Genomic DNA, 25,754 nt, shown 5'->3' with positions numbered 1-25,754 from the left:
CCTTCTATTTGCCAGGAGGTGATGGGACCAGTGGCCATGATCTTCGTTTTTTTATGTTGAGCTTTTATACATTTATTTTATACATTTTATACACTTTCCAATTTACATTTCACTCCTTTAAGATTTCACAATTTTAAAATAAATATAAAAGGGTCAATACGGTTATTATTACAAGTCCTGTTACAACCCTGCAAGTGTTGTTAATTGCTTGCAATGGTCTTTCAAATATTGTATATATTTACTCCAGTCTTTTTGGAATGCTTGACCTTGCTGGTTTCAGATTTTGCCCGTTAGCTTCACCAGTTCTACAAAGTCCATCATCTTCATCTCACTCTTCTTTCGTTGGTACTTTCTGTTGCTTCCATTTTGGGGTTAAAGAATTCTTGCTGCAGTTGTTGCATGCATAAACAGTTTCTTTTTATCTCCCTTTGGTATCTCTTCCCCCACCATACACAGTAAGAAAGCTTCTGGTGTTTTAGCTGTTGCAGGAATTTATGTATAGGTTGGGGGGGGGTGCCCGTCCGGCAGATATCATGCACATGCAGCCCACTACCAAAACCAGCACAATCACTTTTGTGATTTGTCCCCACAAAACACTTCATCACAGTTTCTTCCTATCTATTCAAAGGGCCTCTGCTGCAGAATACCAAATGTAAGAATTCACTGATAAATGTATCTAGGTACTGCCTCACTGGGAAAACTTCAGAAATTCATCTAGACATGTGAGCTCAGCTACTCAGCAGCCCCTCTGCCTGAGTGATAATCCCTGGCATCCTGATACCTGAGTGCCAGACAGGTAGCCATTCCAGAAATAACAGACCCAGACGAAGACAAAAGGGTGTGATTAACTTGGCTGGGAAACAGGGAAATGTAAAGATCTCTTTTGTTACACTAGTGGGTGTTTGGTGGAGGGCAAGGAGAACCATTGGGCAGGGTCCAGGATGCTCATATTACTATCATCAGACCTCCCCTTTCATGATGTAACCATGATGTATTAATGATGTAGTTTGGAGGGGGTGTAACATGGGGATTAGCAGCTAATAAAAGTTTGGGGGCTCTTTTCTTCGCGGCATCCATCTTGTTCCACCTTGTGGCAGGTGGGAGTCCTGTCGCGACAGTCTTCAATAAAGACCAAGCCTACTGGCTGCTGTTTTGCTCTGGTATTCCTGGCTGGTGTCCTTGTTTTTTGTCCAAGGGAGCCCTCAGATTTCACCGTTAACATAGCAAAAACATTTTCTTTAACTTCTTATATATCATTTCCCAGTAAGCTTTTACCTCTTTACAGGTCCGCCACATGTGATAAAAACTTCCTTCCTTTTCTTTACATTTCCAACATGCTTTAGCTCTTGTCCTATACATTTCAGCAAGTTGGGTTGGTGCTAGATACCCAAAATTGCAGCAGATTTGATCCTCGTGAGGTTGGAACCAAGAGGCGGCGCATGGGGTCCTTGCCCCATAACAGATCCCAGGAAATCCACAGGGCTGTTCCACCTCCAAGCTCTGCTGTCTGTCAAAACTGAACATGTTCCTGAACTAGCGATTAGACGTCTCAATCAGTGGCCTGCAAGCAATTTGCCCTAATTGCAAAAGAAGCTGCAGCATGTGACCCCCGAAAAAAACCACATGACACACATGAACTATCTGGTGCAAAGGCCACATTTCCCTCGCTCGTTTCACCGAAGCAGCTTCTCTAAATAGCAGAAGAGCAGGTGGACAGCCCCGGGCCCTGGTCAAATTCCAGGACCTCTCAATGTTTGTCAGTATCTATTTTTAATGCGCCAATATCCAGACCGGACCACCAGGTCCTCGGTTTACAAGGAAACGGGGGGGACACGTAAACTTCGGAGTCGTCAGCAAAGTTACGTAGGAGAGCTGGCCTTCCTCTGCAAAGCTTATAACAAGTTCCCCAGGTCAAGTGAGGACACGAGATAAACGCCTGTCGCTGCTAATCTCCTCGTAAACTTTGTGCAAGCAAATCAGGAAAAATCCTCCCCAGAAAACCTGATTATTTGGAGGAGCTTGCTAGCGTAGACTTTTGGGACTGCAGAGCTGGAAGGGGCCCATCCAGTGCCCCCTTGCAGTGTGGGAGTCATACCTATCTGTAAAATGGGAACGGCAGGGTCCTACCTTGCAAGGCTGTTGTAAGGGCAAGCACATCCAGACTCTAAATCGCTTTGTAAGCTTAAACGTGGGATTGTAAGCAGTAATAGGGTCCTACTCTCTCCACAGATAACATTTGCAAGCCAGGCTCCTGTGTTGGGGACTTTTTTTGGGGGGGTAATACTTTTTATTAAATTTTTCTGTTTTGCATTTTAGAATATTCAATTAAACAACCTTAAAATATCAATGGCTTCCCTCCCTTCTTCTCTTTCCATGGTTCATTTTGCATACCCTAAATCCCTGTGTGTTTTACATAAACTAAACCATTCAGTTTTCCATTATTACATCTGTCAAAACTTACGTACGCCAGGCATAGGCAAACTCGGCCTTCCAGATGTTTTGGGACTACAAATCCATCATCCCTGACCACTGGGCCTGTTAGCTAGGGATGATGGGAGTTGTAGTCCCAAAACATCTGGAGTTTGCCTATGCCTGATTAACACTGTCAAATTTATCTTCATGCTGCCAACGTTTTCAAGTGTGCAGAATTTCCCCCCATATATTCAATAAACATTTTCCAGTCTTCTTGAAACATATATTCTTCTTGTTCTCTTATTCTATATGTTAAGTCTGCAAGCCGCGCATATTTCTTCAGTTTAAGTTGCCATTCTTCTTTGGTTGGGACCTCGCTCATTTTCCATTTTTGGGCTAGCAAAACACGGGCAGCGTTAGTGGCATACATAAATAACCGTTTTTGACACCTGGGAATTTCAATATGAATTATTCCCAACAAAAAGGACTCTGTTTTGGGGGGAGAAAGTACTTTCAAACATTTTTTTCCAATTCATTACAAATCATTTCCCAATAATCTTTTTTTTACCCTTTTACAAGTCCGCCACATATGATAGAACGTACCCTCAACCTCATTGCATCTCTAGTGGGATATGGCTTTTTACCGGGTGGCGCTATGGGTTAAACCACAGAGCCTAGGACTTGCCGATTAGAAGGTCGGCGGTTCAAATCCCCGTGATGGGGTGAGCTCCCGTTGCTTGGTCCCTGCCCCTGCCAACCTAGCAGTTTGAAAGCACCACAGTTCAAGAAGGACACTGACAAACTGGAACGTGTCCAGAGGAGGGCAACCAAAATGGTCAAAGGCCTGGAACGATGCCTTATGAGGAACGGCTAAGGGAGCTGGGCATGTTTAGCCTGGAGAAGAGGAGGTTAAGGGGTGATATGATAGCCATGTTCAAATATATAAAAGGATGTCACATAGAGGAGGGAGAAAGGTTGTTTTCTACTGCTCAAGAGAAGCGGACACGGAGCAATGGATCCAAACTACAAGAAAGAAGATTCCACCTAAACATTAGGAAGAACTTCCTGACAGTAAGAGCTATTCGACAGTGGAATTTGCTGCCAAGGAGTGTGGTGGAGTCTCCTTCTTTGGAGGTCTTTAAGCAGAGGCTTGACAACCATATGTCAGGAGTGCTCTGATGGTGTTTCCTGCTTCGCAGGGAGTTGGACTCGATGGCCCTTGTGGTCTCTTCCAACTCTATGATTCTATGATTCAAAGTGCAAGTAGATAAATAGGTACCACTCCAGCGGGAAGGTAAACGGCGTTTCCGTGCGCTGCTCTGGTTCGCCAGAAGCGGCTTAGTCATGCTGGCCACATGACATGGAAGCTGTACGCCAGCTCCCTTGGCCAATAGTGAGATGAGTGCCGCAACCCCAGAGTCGGCCACAACTGGACCTAATGGTCGGGGTCCCTTTAGCTTTTATCACAAATAGTACACCCCACCACCACCAGGGATATTACCAAACAGAAGTCGCCCGTTTCTATTTTAATTCACATGAGGACACGGCGACTGGGGCATGTGCTCTTCTTGAACTGACTGACCCCAAGGAGACCCGATCTCTGTTTTCACCCGTCTGCTCCCTGCCGAAATGCCAACCGCGGCAAACCTTATAAATGAGAGTCTCGATGAGAAGATGCCGAGCAGAGTAGCTTCGTGAGCAGCGGGTGGTTGTGCTGAACGTAACTTTCGCTGCTGCTGCGATTCCTAGGCTGTCAATCCAACCCCCTGATTTAGTAATACTTTTCTCTGCAAAATTCACATCACCGCCGTTCGGCAGGAACGCCTACGGATCAGCCCGCAAGGGATTCAAGCAGAAAACATCTGGGGCCAATTAAGGTGTGTGTTTTTTTCTGGTTATATTTGCTTGCTGGTTGGCCGGATTCAGGGCTTTTTGTTCAGCCGGGACTCAGTTCCGGCACCTCTCAGTTGGGGGCCGTTGCCATTCTAAGAGCAAAGGAGGCGTTCGTAGTGAGTTCCGGCATCTCTTTTTCTAGAAAAATAGCACTGGTTGGATTGAAAGGTCTTCTTTGCAAGAAGCAAAGTTACAGGGAACCAGGTAGAGGGTCTTCTCAGTAGTGGCACCTGCCCTGTGGAACACCCACCCGTCAGATAATTATTATTATTAATAATAATAATAATATATTACTTATACCCCTCCCATCTGGCTGGGTTTCCCCAGCCACTCTGGATGGCTTTCAACCAAACATTAAAAACAATACAGAGTCAGACATTAAAAACTTCACTAAACAGGGCCGCCTTCAGTTGTCTTTTAAAAGTAAAACAGTTGTTTATTTCCTTGACATCTGATGGGAGGGCGTTCCACAGGGCAGGCGCCACCACCAAGAAGGCCCTCTGCCTGGTTCCCTGTAACCTCACTTCTCGCAGGGAGGGAACCACCAGAAGGCCCTCGGGGCTGGACCTCAGTGTCTGGGCAGAACGAAGGAGGTGGAGATGCTCCTTCAGGTATACAGGACCGAGGCTGTTTAAGGCTTTAAAGGTCAGCACCAACACTTTGAAGTGTGCTCGGAAACGTACTGGGAGCCAATGAGGATCTTTCAGGACCGGTGTTATATGGTTTCGGCAGCCACTCCCAGTCACCAGTCTAGCTGCCGCATTCTGGATTAGTTGTAGTTTCCGGGTCACCTTCAAAGGTAGCCCCACGTAGAGCGCATTGCAGTAGTCCAAGCGGGAGATAACCAGAGCATGCACCACTCTGGTGAGACAGTCCGCGGGCAGAGAGGGTCTCATCCTGCGTACCAGATGGAGCTGAGAGATAGCTGCCCTGGACACAGAATTGACCTGCGCCGCCATGACAGCTGTGAGTCCAAAATGACTCCCAGGCTGCGCACCTGGTCCTTCAGGGGCACAGTTACCCCATTCAGGACCAGGGAATCCTCCACACCTGCCCGCCCCTGTCCCCCCAAAACAGTACTTCTGTCTTGTCGGGATTCAACCTCAATCTGTTAGTCGCCATCAATCCTCCAACCGCCTCCAGACACTCACACATGTCTTTAAATTTGTTATAATTGGCTTTTTTGCAACACGTGCTAAGCAGCTATGAAGTGGGAGCGTTTGAGAAGCAAACGTTTGGGCAGTGCCAGCTTCACACAACTAACATTGCTAATTCCCCCTAAAACGACCCCCAACTCTTGCTGCCGTCTGCAACATCCAGTTTGTTTCTCTCCGAAATTCTCTTAGCGCTCAGAACTGGCAAAATATTTCATTTTCCAGTTTTGGCAAGCAGTCTTAATTCTCAGGTACGTTCCAGGAATCTTCATGCAAATAGTTGCTGGCTTAAATTACTGGCCCTCAAGCTCAGGCTGGTTTCTGTTGTTTGCCATCACCCTACAAGTTCCACCTTGCCCAGAGATTAAATGATTTGGCATTGTGAGAAGCACATTTTGTCATAACAATTCTTCCCAACCTCCTTGTTCTCCTTCTTCCTTTCTTCCTCTTTCCAACAATAAAATAACACATTGTCGTAAGGCAATGATAATAATCATAATTTTATTATTTATACCCCACCCATCAGGCTGGGTTTCCCCAGCCACTCTTGGCAGCTTCCAGCACATATAAAACATACTATACTAAAATGGCAAACACTAAAAACTTCTCAATACAGTCATACCTCGGGTTACAGACGCTTCGGGTTGCACGATTTCGGGTTGCGCACTGCGCCGAACCCGGAAGTACTGGAACTGGTTACTTCCGGGTTTCGGTGCTTGCACATGCGCAAGAAATGCTAAATTGCGCTTTGTGCATGCACAGAAACAACGAATCGCAACCCACGCATGTGCACACACGGTGCTGCGAGTTGCAAATGTGCTTCCCACACAGATCACATTCGCAACCCCAGCATCCAGTGAACAGTGCTACCTTCAGATGTCTTCAAAAGGTTGTGTAGTTCTTTATCTCCTTGAGATCTGTAGGGAGGGCGCCACCACCGAGAAGGCCCTCTGCCTGCTTCCCTGTAGCCTCACTTCTCGCAGGAAGGGAACCGCCAGAAGGCCCTCGGAGCTGGACCTCAGTGTCCGGGTTGAACAATGGGGGTGGAGATGCTCCTTCAGATATTCTGGTATATTGGGCGATTGACCCAGTCCTGTGGAACATGCTGCCACTAGAGATTCAGCAAGCACCTCTGTGCCAACTTTAAAACGCCTGCAGGAAACTTTTCTATTCTGCCAGGCCTACGCAGGCAAGGAAGAGTATATACCCCACAGGGGTCTACTGGTGTCTGTTTTGGTTTTAGTTTTATGTTTGTGCTGGTAACAAGGGTTAACCGTGCGGCAAGGTCCAAGTCCAGTCTGAGGTCAAGGGTGCAGTATGGAGGCTGTCCGTCAAAGCTGAAGCTGGGTCCAAGGCAGGGAGTCGGGTGAGGTCAGGAACTCTGGAAGAGCAGGACAGGGTGCAGGCAGGAACAGGCTACCAACAATGTTGCTCCCGCAACCTGGGACTGGGGCTGACTGACTTTTATCTGCCCCGAGGCATAGGGCGGCCCCGGTCCACAGGTGACTCGCCTCTCCTGGCCTGGAGGCGAGCACTCTTCCTGCGGGAACTTAGTTCCCTCCGCCTCTCTGCCCTGAGCCTCTGCAGCTCAGGAGAGGCTGGAGGGTTACCGGACCCAGAGGCAACCTCAGCTTCCCCTGACGGGGCTGAGAGTGAAGCACCTGCAGGCAATGGGTCCTCCATCACCTCAGGAGCCAGAGCAGACTCAGCTGGTGCCTGCACCTGAGGATCCAGCACAGGTGAGGACTCTTCAGGCTCAGGCCCCGCCCCAGAGGTGGGGACTCCTGTGCAGGCTGGGATTCCTCAGGTTCAGCCTCCGAGTCTGAATCCCAGGCCATCACAATGTTGTTGATATCAATTCTACCAACAAGCCTGATACATAACTGGGGAACTCGCTGCCACAGAAAGCAGTGATAAGCAAAAGCCTAGAGACAAATTCATGGAGGAGAGAGGGCTCTCAGTGGCTACTGGTCACAGTAGCTCTGCTCTGCCTCCACAGCTGGAAGCAGTAATGTGTCTGGACTCCAGTTGCTGGAAACCACAGGAAGGGAGACTCGTCTTGTGTTCGAATCTTGCTTGTAGGTTCCCTGGTTGGCCACTGTGAGAACAGGATGCTGGTCTAGACTGGCCATTTTGCAGATCCAGGAGTCACTTCTTAGGCTCTCAATACGTGTGGACTGTTATCCATTCAGTGATGATGATGATGATGATGATTTATTTATTTATACCACGCGCATCTGGCTGGGTTTCCCCAGCCACTCTGGCTGGCTCCCAACAGAATATTAAAGGTAAAGGGACCCCTGACCATTAGGTCCAGTTGCGGATGACTCTGGGGTTGCAGCGCTCATCTCGCTTTATTGGCCAAGGGAGCCGGCGTACAGCTTCTGGGTCTTGTGGCCAGCAGGACTAAGCTGCTTCTGGCGAACCAGAGCAGCACACGGAAACACTGTTTACCTTCCCGCTGGAGCGGTACCTATTTATCTACTTGCACTTTGATGTGCTTTCGAACTGCTAGGTTGGCAGGAGCAGGGACCGAGCAACGGTTGCTCACCCTGTCATGGGGATTCAAACCGCCAACCTTCTGATCGGCAAGTCCTAGGCTCTGTGGTTTAACCCACAGTGCCACCCATGTCCCATAACAGAATATTAAAAACACAATCAAACATTAAAAACTTCCTTAAGCAGGGCTGCCTTCAGATGTCTCCTAAAAGTCAGATAGTTGTTTATTTCCTTGACATCTGGTGGGAGGGCGTTGCACAGGGCGGGTGCCACCACCAAGAAGGCCCACTGCCTGGTTCCCTGTCACCTCACTTCTCGCAGGGAGGGAACCGCCAGAAGGCCCTCGGAGCTGGACCTCAGTGTCCGGGCCGGACGATGGGCGTGGAGATGCTCCTTCAGGTATACTGGGCCGAGGCCGTTTAGGGCAGGAATAGGCAAACTCGGCTCTCCAGATGTTTTGGGACTACAACTCCCATCATCCCTGACCACTTGCCCCGTTAGCTAGGGATGATGGGAGTTGTAGTCCCAAAACATCTGGAGGGCCGAGTTTGCCTATGCCTGGTTTAGGGCTTTGAAGGTCATGAATTGGACAGGACAGTGAGAAAGGACAGGAATTTTGAAGATTTATTTCCCCTCCCCAGGCTCATCTGTATTGCCAAGGACATCAAAGCCTCCTTCTCGGTGTTGGCGGACATCTTCCGAGGCTGAAACGCCTCCGTCAACAGTGGCACGATGGTCGGCTTGAAGCCCACGGACATCCCCCCCTCAGCGACCGTCAAGTTTCTCAGCGCCGGGACGGCCGCCTGCATTGCTGACCTCTTCACCTTCCCTTTGGACACGGCCAAAGTCAGGCTGCAGGTGATAACCGCTGGGTTAGGGTGCCGAACTGGGACCAGCGAGACCAGGGTTCGAATCCCCCAATCAGCCATAATGAAACTCGCTGGGTGACCATGGGAGCCAGTCTCTGCCTCTCAGCCCAACCTCGCAGGGTTGTTGTTGTTGGAGAACTATGCGTGCCAGCTTGACCTCCTTGAGGGAAAAGGTGGAATATGAGCACAAGCAAGAAGCACTCTCAGGTGCTTAAAGTGGTATGAATGCAGACTTTTTAAAAAATTATTTATTCAGATATATACATTACACTGACATTACAATCATTTGGACATTTTAAGACTTGACTTCCTTCCCCCGTCTTTCTGTGTTTCCTTAAATTTATTTTTTAATATCTTCTGCATATCCAAATTAACTTAATTTGCTCATCTATCCATCTACTTTAAATATATACAGTCATACCTCGGGTTACAGCCGCTTCAGGTTGCATTTTTTCGGGTTACGGACCGCCGAAACCCAGAAGTACCGGAACAGGTTACTTCCAGGTTTCGGCAGTCGTGCATGCGCAGATGCGCTAAATCGCGCTTTGCACATGCTCAGGGTTGCGAACACTGCGGATTGCAAACGTGCATCCCGCACAGATGCATTCGCAACCCGAGCGTCCAGTCTAGTCTTATGAAATTGCAGGTTATTACAATAACCCTACCAATGTTTTTATCTGTTTGCAATTTATCTGTAAATATTCAATAAATAAATACCCTATTCTTTTTAAAAAAAATTGTTACCTTGATCTCTTATTCTTCTGGTAAGTTTTGCCATTTCTGCATATATTCTGTAAGTTTCTGTATCTATTTTTCCTTTGCTGGGACTTCTGTTTCTTTCCATTTCGGGGCGAGTAACATTCTTGCTGCTGTAGTAGCATACATGAATAAGTTTCTGTACAGCTTAGGTAGTTCTGTCCCTATAATCCCCAAAAGAAAAGCTTCTGTTGTTTATTTTTACAAAAGTTATTTTGAACATCCTTTTCAATTCATTATATATCATTTCCCAGTAAGCTTTAACCTCACTACAAGACCACCACATATGATAAAAAGAACCTTCTTTCTCTTTACATTCCCAACACTTGTTTGATTTAGATTTATACATTTTTGCCAGTTTACTCAGTGATAGATACCAACGATAATTTTCATGTAATTTTCTCTTAGACCATAGCATGCTGTAAAATTTATATCCATATTCCACAATCGTTCCCATGCTTTCATGTCTATATTTTTAAAGAAGTTTTTATTAACAATTTCAACATAACAAATTATCAAAACATATCGTATTCATTATTTTTTTCCTTTTTTTCCTACCCCCCCTTCAAACCCTCCTTCCCTCAGCTCCTTTCTCAGATTTCTCAGCACATATTATTCTCTGCATGTTATAAAATTATACATATCCTTACATTGTCTATCTACCATGTTATCAACCAATAAATTTGTGTATTTTTATTCAAAACCTGCCAAGGAGTCCAATTCATTTTGTTGTCTTTTTAGGTAAATTGTAAAAAGCTCCCATTCTTCCTTAAAGTCACAGTTGTCCTTGTCCCGCAGTTTGTATGTCAATTTAGCCAGTTCTGCATAACTCATCAATTTCTCTTGCCACTGTTCTTTCATTGGGATTTCCTCATTCTTCCATCCTTGTGTGATCAAGACTCTTGCCGCTGTTGTAGCATACATAAATAAATTCTTTGTTTTTCTTGGCAGGTCTTGTCCTACAATCCCTAACAAAAATGCTTCTGGTTTCTTTACAAATGTCATTTTAAACTTTTTTTTAAATTCATTATACATCATTTCACAATTTTTTAAAACTTCTTTACATTCCCACCACATATGCTAAAAAGTCCCTTATTTTTCTTCACATTTCCAACATGTGTTTGACCCAGTTTTCTTCCATGACTATACAGTGGTACCTCGGGTTAAGTACTTTATTCGTTCTGGAGGTCCGTTCTTAACCTGAAACTGTTCTTAACCTGAAGCACCACTTTAGCTAATGGGGCCTCCTGCTGCCACCGTGACGCAGGAGGACGATTTCTGTTCTCATCCTGAAGCAAAGTTCTTAACCCGAGGTACTATTTCTGGGTTAGCAGAGTCTGTAACCTGAAGCGTATGTAACCTGAGGCACCACTGTATTTTGATCTATATCTACTGCCCAGTGTACCATTGAGGATTTTACTTGCTGAACGCAGACTCAATCTGCTACAAAACACAGCTGTGCCGTGTGATGAGTGGTCAATTTCTCGTCAACTTCTCCTTTCAGATCCAAGGGGAATGCAAGGCTTCCAGGTCAGCGAAGAAGTACAAAGGGGCGTTTGGCACCATCACTACCATGGTGAAGACGGAGGGGCCAAAGAGTCTCTACAACGGCTTGGTGGCCGGCCTCCAGCGCCAGATGAGCTTTGCATCCATCCGGATCGGCCTGTATGACTCAGTGAAGCAGTTCTACACCCCCAAGGGGTCTGACAGTAAGTTCCCCGCTGCCTCCGGAGGCCCCGAGCTCTGGCGGGGGTCTCGTTCGGAAACACGGCAGGCTTCCAAGCGTCTCCACCCCCATCGTTCTGCCCGGACACTGAGGTCCAGCGCCGAGGGCCTTCTGGTGGTTCCCTCACTGCGAGAAGCCAAGTTACAGGGAACCAGGCAGAGGGCCTTCTCGGTGGTGGCACCCGCCCTGTGGAACGCCCTCCCACCAAATGTCAAAGAGAAAAATAACTACCAAACTTTTAGAAGACATCTAAAGGCAGCCCTGTTTAGGGAAGCTTTTAATGTTTAATAGATTATTGTATTTTAATATTCTGTAGGAAGCCGCCCAGAATGACTGGGGAAACCCAGCCAGATGGGCGGGGTATAACTATATCATCATCATCATCATCATCATCATCATCATCATCATCATGAGCTATCCCACTGACAGAACATTGGCCTGTCATCCTATGCTACACTATTGAACCTATAGTTATGTAAATTCAACTAACAAATATACCCACAACGCAACTGGCTGTGTTTAACTATATGAATTCTTTATACATCATATAAACATACCTCTTTTCACATTATCAAATTAAGCAGAAGCAACTAAAGACCAACATTTTGAACAGGAAATACAAATAGATCAGTTCTTATATACGTAATGTCCAAATGGAAGCTTTTTTTGTGTGTTCCACGTATGTCAGACGCGACAACTTTAAGAAACAGTACCTGCAGAAAATGAACTTGTTCCTTGTAATGTTCCACATCTGCCTTTGCAAAATATAGTTGCTGTATGCAGGTATCAGACGAAAGAACTTAAGACAAGGGTTCCCGGAATAATACCTTGTTTCGCCCTGCCGGCCTTCATCAGCTGTGCATACTCTAAATAATACAGATAATGTATTTTTTTCAACAAATTAGGAAATAAAACACATAACACACATATTGAACAATGGATCTACATACCATATTTTGTGTTTATCTGTATTATTTAGAGTATGCACGGCTGACGAAGCCCAGCAGGGCAAGACAAGGTATTATTCAGGGACGGGAATGATCGTGTTGGAGTAAAAAAAGGTGGGAAGGGAGGTAGAATAAACAAGGATAACAAATAAATAGAATAAACGTGGCAGTTAACAGCTAGGGAAACATCATCAGGGAAATGAAATAAACTGCCTTGTGAACACAGCCCAAATTGTATAACTGGTGGAAGAGATGATGGAACAAGGATTATAATGCCAAAAACAGCCTCTGTCTCTCTGCCTGCCTCGCTCTCTCGCTCTCTTTATAAAAATTGTTTTTATTTGGTTTTACATATTTAAAATTATAATCGCACCACAACATATCCACAGTTTAAAGATTCCTCCAAATCTCTGGACTTCCCCCCCGCTATGGGTTCTGTGGTTAAACCTTTTCTATTGCATCTTTTTTCAATAACCCCCCCCAAAAAAAATTTAACTCCCTTATACCATATTTCTTGTTACGTTACAAGTGTTATTATAGTCCTGCTAATGTTTTCAGCTGCTTGCAATAGTCTTTATTTTTTTTTAAATAATATTTATTACTTTTCCAACAATTTAAACACTACAAAAAGAATGAACAATACAATACAATACAATACAAATACAATACAATACAATACAATACAAAAACACTACATAACACTAACACATTAAACTAACAAAACAAAACAAAAACAGTTTAAAACACATCAAACAATTTCAATATCTTATCTTTCATTCACTTGTTTCAACGACCTCCTCACACCTCCCTTTTTGTATTCCACTTCTATTAATTGTTTCAGCAATTCCTTTCCATCTTCCTCTGTTTTCTATCCTTTAATTATCTTAACATATTCTAACCTTATTTTTTCCTTTAATACTCTATTAATCTATTTATACTTAATTCCTTATAACATTTCTACTAAAGCCATATAACTTCATTCCAACATTTTTCTAACATTCATTAATTTTACAGTATTTCTGTAAATAGTCTTTAAACTTTTTCCAGTCTTCTTCCGCTGACTCTTCTCCCTGGTTTCGGATTCTGCCAGTCATTTCCGCCAGTTCCATATAGTCCATCAACTTCATCTGCCATTCTTCCCGGGTGGGTAAATCTTGTGTCTTCCAATACTTCGCGATGAGTATTCTTGCTGCTGTTGTTGCATACATAAAAAAAGTTCTATCCTTCTTTGGCACCAATTGGCCAACCATGCCCAGGAGAAAGGCCTCTGGTTTCTTCAGGAAGGTATATTTGAATACCTTTTTCATTTCATTATAAATCATCTCCCAGAATGTCTTAATCCTTGGGCATGTCCACCAAAGGTGAAAGAATGTACCTTCAGTCTCATTACATTTCCAACATTTATTGTCGGGCAAATAGTAAATTTTTGCAAGCTTGACTGGTGTCATGTACCACCTATAAATCATTTTCATTAAGTTTTCTCTTAGGGCATTACATGCCATGAATTTCATACCTGTGGTCCATAACTGTTCCCAGTCAGCCATCATTATGTTATGTCCAACGTCTTGTGCCCATTTAATCATAGCTGATTTCACCATTTCATCCTGAGTGTTCCATTTCAACAGCAAGTTATACATTCTTGACAAATTCTTGATTTTGGAATCTAACAATTCTGTTTCCAATTTTGATTTTTCCACCTGGAAACCAACTTTTTTGTCCAAATTAAATGCCTCCATTATTTGGTAATAATGAAGCCAATCTCGCACTTTGTTTTTCAATTTTTCAAAGCTCTGCAATTTTATTCTGTCTGCATCTTGTTCCAAAATTTCCCAATATTTCGGCCATTTGGCCTCCATATTGAGTTTTTTCTGTGCCTTCGCTTCCATTGGTGACAACCATCTTGGGGTTTTCTTTTCTAACAAATCCTTATATCTTATCCAAACATTAAACAATGCTTTTCTAACAATATGATTTTTAAATGCTTTATGTGCTTTTACCTTATCGTACCACAAATATGTATGCCAGCCAAATGCATTATTGAAGCCTTCTAGATCCAACACGTCGGTGTTTTCAAGAAGCAGCCATTCTCTCAGCCAGCAAAAAGCAGCTGATTCATAATAAAGTTTAAGGTCTGGCAGGGCAAATCCACCTCTTTCTTTGGCATCAGTTAATATCTTAAATTTTATTCGAGGCTTCTTGCCCTGCCAAACAAATCTGGAAATATCTTTCTGCCACTTCTTGAAACAGTCCATTTTGTCCAAGATTTGCAATGTTTGAAACAAAAACAACATCCTTGGCAACACATTCATTTTTATCACAGCAATTCGGCCTAACAATGATAACTTAAAATTTGTCCATAGTTCTAAATCCTTTTTCACTTCAATCCAACATTTTTCATAATTATCCTTAAATAAGTTCACATTTTTGGCAGTCATGTTAACCCCTAAATATTTCACTTTCTTAACCAATGTTAGTCCTGTCTCCTCCTAAAACTTCTCTCTCTGATTCACAGTTAAATTTTTCTCTAAAACCTTAGTTTTGGTCTTGTTCAACTTAAAGCCTGCTACCTGTCCGAATTCTTGAATCAGTTCCAATACCCTTTTAGTACTAGGTTCTGGCTCCTGTAAAGTCAATAGTAAGTCATCAGCAAATGCTTTCAGTTTGTACTGTTTAGCTCCCACTTGTATACCTTTAACCTCTTGGTCCTTTCTAATCATATTTAGCAAAACCTCAAGGACCGATATAAAGAGCAATGGAGAGATTGGGCAACCTTGTCGTGTCCCTTTCTCAATCTTAAATTCTTCTGTCACTACATTGTTCACAATTAATTTTGCCTTTTGTTCTGAATAAATTGCACCTATACCATTTTCAAAACCTTGACCTACCCCCATCCCCTGTAGATTCTTCTTCATAAAACTCCAAGAAATGTTGTCAAAGGCTTTCTCTGCGTCCACAAATATCAAGACTGCCTTAGTATTGATATTCACTTGTAGTTTTTCTGGAATATCAATTATATTCCTCATGTTGTCAGACAAATGTCTGCCCGGGAGAAAGCCCGCTTGGTCTTTATGAATTTCTTCTACTAACACCTTTTTCAATCTTTTAGCCAAAATATCTGCAAAAATTTTGTAATCCACATTAAGCAGCGATATGGAGCGGTAATTCTTGAGCTGTGTCTTTTCAGTCTCTGTTTTCGGTATAAGTGTAATGTAAGCTTCCTTCCACGACTCTGGTGCCCTTTTCCCTTCCAATATTTCATTGCAGACTTCCTTCAATGGTTGTATTAACCATTCTTTCAAAGATCTGTAATATCTTGAGGTCAAACCATCTGGTCCTGGAGATTTACCTAATTGCATGTTCTGGATGGCCCCTTCCACCTCCTGATCCGTTATTTTGTAATTCAACATTAGCTGTTTTTCCTGAGAGATTTTGTGTAATCCATTTATTTTCAAGAATCGATCAATGTCCATTTCTTTCTGCTTCTCCTGTGTATAAAGTTGTTTGAAATACCTCTGAAAACACTTCCTGATCTCCACTGGGTTCTGTATATTCTTTCCTTCCACTTCCAAATTCGTAATAGTATTGAGTTTTTGTCTTTTTTTCATTTGCCAGGCCAACAATTTTCCACACTTATTTGCCGATTCAAATGACTTTTGCCTCATCTGTTTGATCTTCCATTCTATTTCCTGATTCATCAGCTTCGTATATTGTACTTGGTATAACTTTATCTCTTTCAGGATCTCCTGTGACTTTGGTTTTGCTCTCAGTTTCTTCTCTCCTTCCTTTATTTTCCCCAGGATTTTATCCTTTTTTTCATTTCTGAGTTCTCTTCTTAATTGCATTCAGAATGCTTGCAATAGTCTTTAAGGCAGAGGTTATATTTTCTGAGAATCCTCTGGAAAAACAATCTCTCAAAGGGCCTGTTGATGACATTTTACCATTGCACTGTGGAGAGCGTATTAACCTATGGTCTGTGTGTGTGGTTTGGGAGCTGCACAGTCAGGGAAAAAACAATGCTGTCCAGGGTTGCAAAGACTGCGGAGAGAATAATTGGGTGCACTCTTCCCACCTTGGATCAAATCTATGCTTCCAGGTGCCATAAGAAAGCGGCAGAGATAGCACAGGATAGTACACACCCCGGAAATGATCTCTTTCAGCTTCTGCCTTCTGGAAGAAGGTACAGGGTTATAAAGACTAGGACTAGCTGCCTGAGAAACAGTTTCTACGCAAATGCAATTCTGGTTCTAAATGCAGCATAAGGGGTCTCTATAGTATAGTGTATTTTAAAACGGGGTTTCAGAGTTTTTAGGGGTTTTTGAATGTTTTATGTAGTTTTATGTAGTTTTATGTAGTTTTTATGTAGTTTTATGTAGTTTTTCAATTTCATTGTTCTGCATGGGACAATGACAATAAAGATATCGTTTCGTATATATATTTTTCCCCATTCCTTATTAAAGTTTTGGTCTTCCTGGTTCCTGAGCTTTCCAGTCAGTTTTGCCATTTCGGCATAGTCCAACTTGATTTCCCCTTCTTCTCTGGTAGCGACTTTATCTGCCACCTCTTTCTCTTTCTTAGGTGCCAGCATCCCCACCCGGTTACTCGCCGGTTGCACCACCGGAGCCATGGCAGTCACCTGCGCCCAGCCCACGGACGTGGTTAAGGTCCGCTTCCAAGCGCACATCAGGTTGGTTGGTGGACCAAAGAAGTACAATGGGACTGTGGACGCCTACAGGACCATCGCCAGGGAGGAAGGGGTCCGAGGACTCTGGAAAGGTGCGTTGTCTTCCGCCATTCATTCCCTTTCTGCATGATATTTATTATGATTATCCTATTTCTTAATTTTATTTCCTACCCGCCACCCACTCTAAGGTCCCAGGGTGCGGGTGTCAGATGCCGCAGAATGAAACCGCAAAATTATAATTGGTTCAAGCGATTTTAAAATCAGAGCCTAAAAAACTCTCTGAAGTATAGGTGGGTTCCCATGAGGCAAGACGCAGCGATAACAGCAAGAACATTTATTGAACTACAGTCGTGGAAACAGATAATTCTAGCCACCTAGACCTCCTGGTCAGCTCCTGGGACCCAGCCAGGAGATCACAATCCACAATCTCTACACACACACCAACCCTTTGCTTCCGCCCACTACAGGGACCCTGCCGAACATCATCCGAAACTCTATCGTGAACTGTGGGGAGATGGTAACCTACGACCTCATCAAGGAAACGCTGCTGAGATATCGCCTGATGACAGGTAAGGAAGCCTCTCCCCAGATGCTGGAAATCTAGGCCTCAAATCTAGGTCTGCTCCAGTTACCTAACTTGCGGTCTTAAAGATTATGGAGTCTCCAGCCAATGAAGGAGGCGGGATTCAAAATGGCGGCTCAGTCTCTCTCCTTTTCCGCCTGAAATATTTTTATTGCTTTTTACAGATACAACTTTATATCAACAACATTTATATACTCATTTCATGAGATTCTCTGAATCTCATGACTTCCCCCCTCCCTTCCAGGGATCTTTCTTCTATTATTATTATTATTATTATTATTATTATTATTATTATTATTACTATCATACTACATATCAATACATTCTCCACAATTCCCATTTATCTAGCTTAACAATAAACTGCTTTACAAGTGATTCTTAGAGTCCAGCTAATGTTTTGATTTGCTTCCAATAATCCCTTAGGTACATTACAAAATTTCCCCATTCTTTTTTAAAGTCCTTATCTTCTTGGTTCCTAAGTCTCACAGTTAATTTTGCCATTTTGGCATATAGCCCAGCAGTTTGGCGGCTCATTCTCTCAGCCGCTCTGCGGTACAAGCTGTCAGGACGTTACCTCCGTCAGCTTAATGAAACCTCCATATCCAAGACCGGTCTTTCACTGGCCATCACTCTGGCCATCGCTCTCAGACACGTTTTGAGCTTCCCAGCATTTTCTTGGCTGGCAACTGGTGGAAAAGAGGACTTGCTGCATAACACGAAAGGAGCACCTAAGTCAGAACCTGTTCCCAACCCAACAGATGTTGCCGGCCTAAAGCTCTCATCCACATTTCTGACCCTCAGCCAGGCTGGCTGGGTTCGAGACCCACATTGGGCGAAAGATAGCATTGCAGGGGATTGGATTAGATGACCTCCAGGGTCCTGTCCAACCCAATGATTCTATGATTCTATTGTTGTTGTTTAGTTGTTTAGTCATGCCCGACTCTTCGTGACCCCATGGACCAGAGCACACCAGGCACTCCTGTCTTCCACTGCTTCCCGCAGTTTGGTCAAACTCATGCTGGTAGCTTCGAGAACACTGTCCAGCCATCTCGTCCTCTGTCATCCCCTTCTCCTTGTGCCCTCCATCTTTCCCAACATCAGGGACCTTTGTTGGCAAGGTGATGTCTCTGCTTTTTAAGAAGCTGTCTTGGTTTGTCAGAGACATCACCTTGCCATCAAAGGCCCATCTAGTTAAAGCTATGTTTTTCCCAGTAGTGATGTATGGAAGTGAGAGCTGGACCATAAAGAAGGCTGATTGCCGAAGAATGGATGCTTTTGAATTCTGGTGCTGGAGGAGACTCTTGAGAGTCCCATGGACTGCAAGAAAATCAAACCGATCCATTCTGAAGGAAATCAGCCCTGAGTGCTCACTGGAAGGACAGATCCTGAAGCTGAGGCTCCAAGACTTTGGCCACCTCATGAGAAGAGAAGACTCCCTGGAAAAGACCCTGATGTTGGGAAAGATGGAGGGCACAAGGAGAAGGGGACGACAGAGGACGAGATGGTTGGACAGGGTTCTCAAAGCTACCAGCATGAGTTTGACCAAACTGCGGGAGGCAGTGGAAGACAGGAGTGCCTGGCGTGCTCTGGTCCATGGGGTCATGAAGAGTCGGACATGACTAAACGACTAAACAACAACAAGGTTTGTCATTGCTTTTCTCCCAAGAAGCAGGCGTCTTTTAATTTCGTGACTGCCGTCACCATCTGCAGTAATCTGTTATATGATTCTATTATCCAGACATATAAATTAGCATTTGCAATTCCTGTTTCTCACCTCTGGCCATGCATGGTGCCTCTCTTTTATGATGTGTGGCAAATTAGACTGAGAGAGAGAAACTCAGGGTTACCAAGTGTGTGTCATGGCTGCAGGGTGGGATTTGAACCCAAGTCTCCCGGTGTCCTTCATCAGACACTATAACTGCTGCACCAAACTACCTCATAAGCCTAGATCTTTCAACCAGCCTTTGGCCTTGGCGGCCAACTCTCAAAAGGTAGCTTCTGGAGCGGTTTTCTAAGGGAAGGAAGCTCTCAGTTTTGGGGCTGTCCCAAACCTGAACCATCTCGTCTCCATTCCCTGCCGCCAACAGACAATTTCCCCTGCCATTTTGTCGCCGCCTTTGGGGCCGGATTCTGCGCCACCATCGTGGCATCTCCCGTGGATGTGGTCAAAACGAGATACATGAACTCCATCCCAGGACAGTACAAGAACGCTCTGAACTGTATGTTCACCATGGTGGTGAAAGAGGGACCTACGGCTTTTTACAAAGGGTAAGCAATAACATCCTAAACACCCCCTTCTGTTCTTTTTATTAGTAATTAAATCTGTATACCGCCCTATACCCAAAGAGCCCAGAGCAGTTCACAACTAGGCAGAGGGCCTTCCCGGTGGTGGCCCTCCCATCAGATGTCAAGGAAATGAACAACTATCTGACTTTTAGAAGACATCTGAAGGCAGCCCTATTTAAGGAAGTTTTTAATGTTTTCAATATTCTGTTGGGAGTCGCCCAGAGTGGCTGCAGAAACCCAGCCAGATGAGTGGGATATAAATAATACAATATTATTATTATTATTATTATTATTATTATTATTATTATTATTACCATCACCTATGCTTTTTTGGTATCAGTTTCCTTATCTTAAAGGCATTTTTATGCCACCTTTTAAATTGGCCTCAAAGCAGTATACAGCGGACGCTCGGGTTGCTAATGCGATCCGTGTGGGATGCACGTTCGCAACCCGTGTCTGCTTGTCTGCGCATGCACAGATTGCAATTCGGCGCTTCTGCGCATGCGCAACCACCAAAACCCGGAAGTAACCCTTTCCGGTACTTCTGGGTTTCAGCGGTCTGTAACCCCAAAAAAACGCAACCTGAAGCGGCTGTAACCTGAGGTATGACTGTACAATTTAAAAAAAAAAAAACAGAATAAAATCACAAAGCAAAGTTTCAAAATGCAGCAATTAACAAAAAAGACCATTATTATTATTATTATTATTATTATTATTATTATTATTATCATCATCTGACTGGGTTGCCCCAGCCACTCTGGGTGGCTCCCAACATAAAATAGTAAAAACACAATAGGACATCACACACAAAAAAGTTCCCTATGCAGGACTGCCGTCAGACATCTACTGAAGATCGTATAGTTGTTTGTCTGTTTGGCATTTGACGGGTGGGTGTTCCACAGGGCGGGCGCCACCACCGAGAAGGCCCTCTGCCTGGTTCCCTGTAGCTTCATTTTCGCAATGAGGGAACTGCCAGAAGGCCCTCGGCACTGGACCTCAGTGTCTGGGCTGGATGATGAGGGTGGAGAAGCTCCTTCAGGTCTACTGGGCCGAGGCCGTTTAGGGCTTTCAAGGTCAGCACCAACACTTTGAATTGTGGCCGGAAATGTACTGGGAGCCAATGTAGGTCTTTCAGGACCGGTGTTATGTGGTCTCAGTGGCTGCTCCCAGTCCCCAGTCTAGCTGCCTCATTCTGGATTAGTTGCAGTTTCTGAGTCACCTTCAAAGGCAGCCCCACATAGCCAGAAGCTTGCAGGGCTGGATTTGGCCCCCAGGCCTAAGGTTCCCGACCCCTGGCCTCCACGATGCCCATGGGAGCTTCTTCCTATGTCTTTCAAGGGAGGAGAACAGCCCATGTCTAACTGGCTGCCTCTGTCCTCTTCAGTTTCATACCCTCCTTCCTGCGACTGGGATCCTGGAACGTGGTGATGTTTGTGTCCTTTGAGCAGCTGAAAAGACTGATGGTTCTGGCCCAGGTGACCTGGGAATCCCCTTTCTGAAACCGGAAGCCGTCTGCGGAAAGGAGAAGGTGGATCACTCCAAGGACTCCCCGAGAGGAAAACACGGGAGAGGAATACACGAGAGAGACAGCTTTGGCCGGGGAGCTTTTAGGAAACACTCTTGTCGCGGCGGCAAGGTGCAAACGGCAATGGTTTTAATTGCTTCGGAATGGGCTTGTGTGGCTCTGTGGCGCATAATATTCAAGCTGAGAAAAGGAGACTTTAAAAAGGACAAATGTGCCCATGACTTCTGGGTGCTGCCACCCCATCAAAGGATTACCATGAGACTCTGATGCTTCCTTGCCCAGGAAGTTTATCCGGATTTGAATGGGATCTCGCGTGGCCTGGTCCAAAGGTTCTGACTAACAGGTAAATATGTAATGGGAAATATTAATAGCATTGCATTGTTTTAGGGAGAAGGACCTAATTACACAAGGAAAAAAGTGATTAGTTTAATCTTACTCCAAAGAGACATACAGAGTAGCAATGATGTTACCAGTACAGTGGTACCTCGGGTTAAGTACTTAATTCGTTCCAGAGGTCCATTCTTAACCTGAAACTGTTCTTAACCTGAAGCACCACTTTAGCTAATGGGGCCTCCCACTGCCGCCGCACCGCCAGAGCACGATTTCTGTTCTCATCCTGAAGCAAAGTTCTTAACCTGAAGCACTATTTCTGGGTTAGCGGAGTCTGTAACCTGAAGCATATGTAACCTGAAGCATATGTAACCCGAGGTACCACTGTAGAGTGGTACCTTGGTTCTCAAACGCCTTAGAACCCAAACACTGCAAACCCTGAAGTAAGTGCTCCAGTTTGCAAACAATTTTCGGAAGCTGAACGTACTCCGTTTTGAGTGCCACACTTCCATTTTGAGTGCCACACTTTTGTTTTGAGTGTTACACTGAGGTCTGTCTGTTTTTGCTATTTATTTTGCATTTTTGTTTTTGCAGCTCTTTTTTGTTTTGTTTTTTGTGACTGTGTGGAACCCAGTTCAGCTACTGATTGATTGTGTGACTGCAGTACATTGTTTATTGCTTTCATTTTATGGATCAATGGTCTCGTTAGATAGTAAAATCCATGTTAAATTGCTGTTTTAGGGGTTGTTTTTAAAAGTCTGGAATGGATTAATCCATTTTGCATTATTTTCTATGGGAAAGCATGCTTTGGTTTTGATTTTGGAACGGATTGGATTTTGGAACGTTTGGATTTTGGAACAGATTAAGTTTGAGAACCAAGGTTACCACTGTATCTAAAACTGTGTTGCCCAAACTTGGGTCTCTGGCTGTTTTTGGACTACAACTCCCATCATCCCTAGCTGGCAAGACCAGTGGTCCGGGATGGTGGGAACTGTAGTCAAAAACAGCTGGAGACCCCAAGTTTGGGAAACTCTGGTCTAAAAGATCTAGAAGCACCAGGTTAGCCACACCTGACTTAAGCCATAATACATTTATAACGGCGCTTCCAGACGTCCTCGTTTACAGAACCTTCGTCCCAATTTATTCTCAAGGAAATCTGACAATGTTGGCTCTTTTTTGAGCCTTCGCTCTGAATTGTTTGTAGGGATCTTAGGTGATGCATCAAAGCAAGCTTTATCCCACACTTTCCATTGCATTCCCCCAATCTCTTTCCTTATCACTAAAAATTTGATCTTGTGGAGAAGCGAGTTTGTTGCACAAGACCTCCCAGTCATCCATAATTATACACCCTAAATTTGCCAGTATGGAACTGAATCTCACCTGAAAATGGCAACAGTCTGGAAGCTCCCTTAGTCTTTAAAGGTAAAGACCATTAGGTCCAGTCGCGGACGACTCTGGGGTTGCAGCGCTCATCTCGCTTTATTGGCCGAGGGAGCCGGCGTACAGCTTCCGGGTCATGTGGCCAGCATGACTAAGCCGCTTCTGGCAAACCAGAGCAGCGCACGGAAACGCCGTTTACCTTCCCGCCAGAGTGGTACCTATTTATCTACTTCCACTGGTGTGCTTTCGAACTGCTAGGTTGGCAGGAGCAGGGACCGAGCAACGGGAGCTCACCCCGTCGTGGGGATTCAAACCGCTGACCTTCTGATTGGCAAGTCCTAGGCTCTGTGGTTTAGACCACAGCGCCACCCACGTCCCTTTCCTTTAGTCTTTAAGGTGGTACAAATACACCTTATTTTTGCAATCGTAATGACACTCAACAGGGAGGAGTCACAGGCAAAAATGAGGACGGGAAGAAGACTTTCCTCTCCTAGAGGAAAATGTGGCTAAAGGGAGTTTTTGTTCCGGGTGATGGCTAGGAAAAAGTGGACCAATAAAACTACAGTGGCTATAAGGTAAAGGTAAAGGGACCCCTGACCATTAGGTCCAGTCGTGGCTGACTCTGGGGTTGCGGTGCTCATCTCGCTTTATTGGCCGAGGGAGCCGGCGTACAGCTTCCGGGTCATGTGGCCAGCATGACTAAGCTGCTTCTGGCGAACCAGAGCAGCGCACGGAAACGCCGTTTACCTTCCCGCCGGAGAGGTACCTATTTATCTACTTGCACTTTGAGGTGCTTTTGAACTGCTAGATTGGCAGGAGCTGGGACCGAGCAACGGGAGCTCACCCCGTCGCGGGGATTCAAACCGCCGACCTTCTGATTGGCAAGTCCTGGGCTCTGTGGTTTAGTGGCTATATGTTGCAGGAAACAGGGGACTGCAACACCATCCAAGTCTACCAGCAAACGCTTCTGATAATGCAACATTTTACCGGCATTCTGCAGCCTGAAGCAGGTTGGACATGAACAGACAAGGGAAGGGAGGATGCTGTTGTCTGGGTGGGAACATTAAAGAGATATCTGTGCTTGCAGACTGCTGCAGAACCTCCTTCCCAGAACTAACTTAAATTTCCTTCTCCTTTGCCTAGAGATGGCTTCTGCAACACACCAGCGCCTGCCCTACTGAACCCATGGAAAATCTGCTGGCAGATGGAACTCCTGCTGTAAATACAGATTCGATGAAGAAGAAGCAATTTCCCCTCCACCCCCCTACTCAAGAGGAAATCAACGCTCTTCTGCCATGTTCCCATTTTTGTAGCATTCCCCCACCCCAAATAAAGCTTTTTTTCCTATTTTGCAGAACTTTCTCTTTCAGATCTACATCAGCTTCATTTAATTCAGCAGCTGCCCCACAATTTGACATTCTCCAGCCAGGGCTGAATGCAAAATAATTAAAAGATATTTCTGTCTTCCATCAATGCCCAGATTCTCAAAGCAATGTGGTCCCCAGCTGGGGAAGGGTAGGATAGTTGTGGCCTGGGTTTGTTTTTCTCAGACTTGTGACTCCAGTTGACAAAATGGTATTATTATTATTATTATTATTATTATTATTATTATTAGCACTGTGGGGACTTTCAGAAGCAATTGTAATCTGGGTGGTGGAGGTAGGAAGTCTGCTATTCCCAGAAAAAAATATCAAAAATCCCCTACTAACACCTAAAGACGCTCCATGGGACACCTGATGATAGAAATCTTCACATTTCTCTCCTCTATGTCTACTCAGACGTAAGCCACATTGAGTTCAACAGGGCTGAGTAACTGTGTACAGCCATACCTTGGTTTTCGAACAGAATGCGTTCCGGAAGTCCATTTGACTTCTGAAACATTTGGAAACCAAGGCGCAGCTTCTGATTGGCTACAGGAGCATCCTGCAGCCAATCGGAAGTTGCGCCAGACGTTCAGCTTCCGGGGCAAAGCTCGCAAACCAGAGCGCCTACTTCCGGGTTTGTGATGTTCACGTTCCAAGTTGTTCGTGAACTAAGCTGTTCGAAAACCAAGGTATGACTGTATAGGATTGCACACTGATTAATCATATAAGCGTTAGTTAGTTTATTAATCCACTGGTTATTTGATCAGATTTGCATATTAATAATAATTTTGAAACAAGAAGCATTTCCAGTCTCCAAGCAACGCGAGATTCCAGGGGTTCTCAGCGCTTACTCAGGGTTCATGTTGCCTCTGGGAATGAGGCACAGCAGAGACTGCAGTGTCTTTAGAATACGTGGCTTATTTAGAAGAAGAAGAAGAGTTTGGATTTGATATCCCGCCTTTCACTCCCCTTAAGGAGTCTCAAAGCGGCTAACATTCTCCTTTTCCCTTCCTCCCCCACAACAAACACTCTGTGAGGTGAGTGGGGCTGAGAGACTTCAGAGAAGTGTGACTAGCCCAAGGTCACCCAGCAGCTGCATGTGGAGGAGCGGGGAAGCGAACCCGGTTCCCCAGATTACGAGACTACCGCTCTTAACCACTACACCACACTGGCTCTCACATATATACAATCTGAAGATGAAACATTGGTTGGCCTACCTGTCATGGATGCTTTAGCTGAGATTCCGGCATCGCAGGGGGTTGGACTAGATGACACTCAGGGGTCCCTTTCAATTCTATTATTCTATGAAGTGAAGTTACAGAGAACCAGGCAGAGGGCCTTCTCGGTGG

The 25,754-nt window shown here is 44.7% G+C and overlaps 2 protein-coding genes and 1 long non-coding RNA gene across 3 annotated transcripts in view; 1 reads left to right on the top strand and 2 right to left on the bottom strand.

The window, feature by feature from the left end:
- Window positions 1-3,386: 3,386 nt before the first annotated feature.
- MRPL48 (mitochondrial ribosomal protein L48) overlaps window positions 3,387-25,754 on the bottom strand; it is a 116,306-nt gene continuing 93,938 nt past the window's right edge. Inside the window, exon 6 of the mRNA XM_083610184.1 lies at window positions 3,387-3,657. Within this exon, the coding sequence (XP_083466310.1) occupies window positions 3,402-3,657 (256 nt within the window). The 3' untranslated portion in view covers window positions 3,387-3,401. The remainder of the gene's footprint in view (window positions 3,658-25,754) is intronic.
- Window positions 4,084-24,398, top strand: LOC310760905 (putative mitochondrial transporter UCP3). The gene is made up of 8 exons (XM_083610129.1): window positions 4,084-4,289; window positions 8,600-8,816; window positions 11,088-11,292; window positions 16,832-17,029; window positions 17,405-17,506; window positions 19,608-19,788; window positions 21,191-21,674; window positions 24,185-24,398. The coding sequence occupies exons 2-7, from the start codon at window positions 8,691-8,693 to the stop codon at window positions 21,303-21,305; spliced, it is 927 nt and encodes a 308-aa protein (XP_083466255.1). The 5' UTR covers window positions 4,084-4,289; window positions 8,600-8,690; the 3' UTR covers window positions 21,306-21,674; window positions 24,185-24,398.
- LOC310761029 lies at window positions 12,830-16,090 on the bottom strand. The gene is made up of 2 exons (XR_014547201.1): window positions 13,004-16,090; window positions 12,830-12,947 (listed from the first exon to the last, which is right to left on the bottom strand). It is a non-coding gene; the product is annotated as an uncharacterized lncRNA (long non-coding RNA).

Source organism: Podarcis filfolensis (genome assembly GCF_964270895.1).
Source record: "Podarcis filfolensis genome assembly, chromosome: 4".
NCBI classification, from domain to species: Eukaryota; Metazoa; Chordata; class Lepidosauria; order Squamata; family Lacertidae; genus Podarcis; species Podarcis filfolensis.
This window is presented reverse-complemented; position numbering and strand designations above follow the sequence as displayed.

Bases quoted from the DNA above. Each gene is read 5' to 3' on its own strand.
- LOC310760905 (XM_083610129.1), top strand. From the start codon at position 8,691: ATGGTCGGCTTGAAGCCCACGGACATCCCCCCCTCAGCGACCGTCAAG. The intron at 8,817-11,087 runs GTGATAACCGCT...TTCTCCTTTCAG, and splicing joins CGGCCAAAGTCAGGCTGCAG to ATCCAAGGGGAATGCAAGGC. The intron at 17,507-19,607 runs GTAAGGAAGCCT...TGCCGCCAACAG, and splicing joins GAGATATCGCCTGATGACAG to ACAATTTCCCCTGCCATTTT.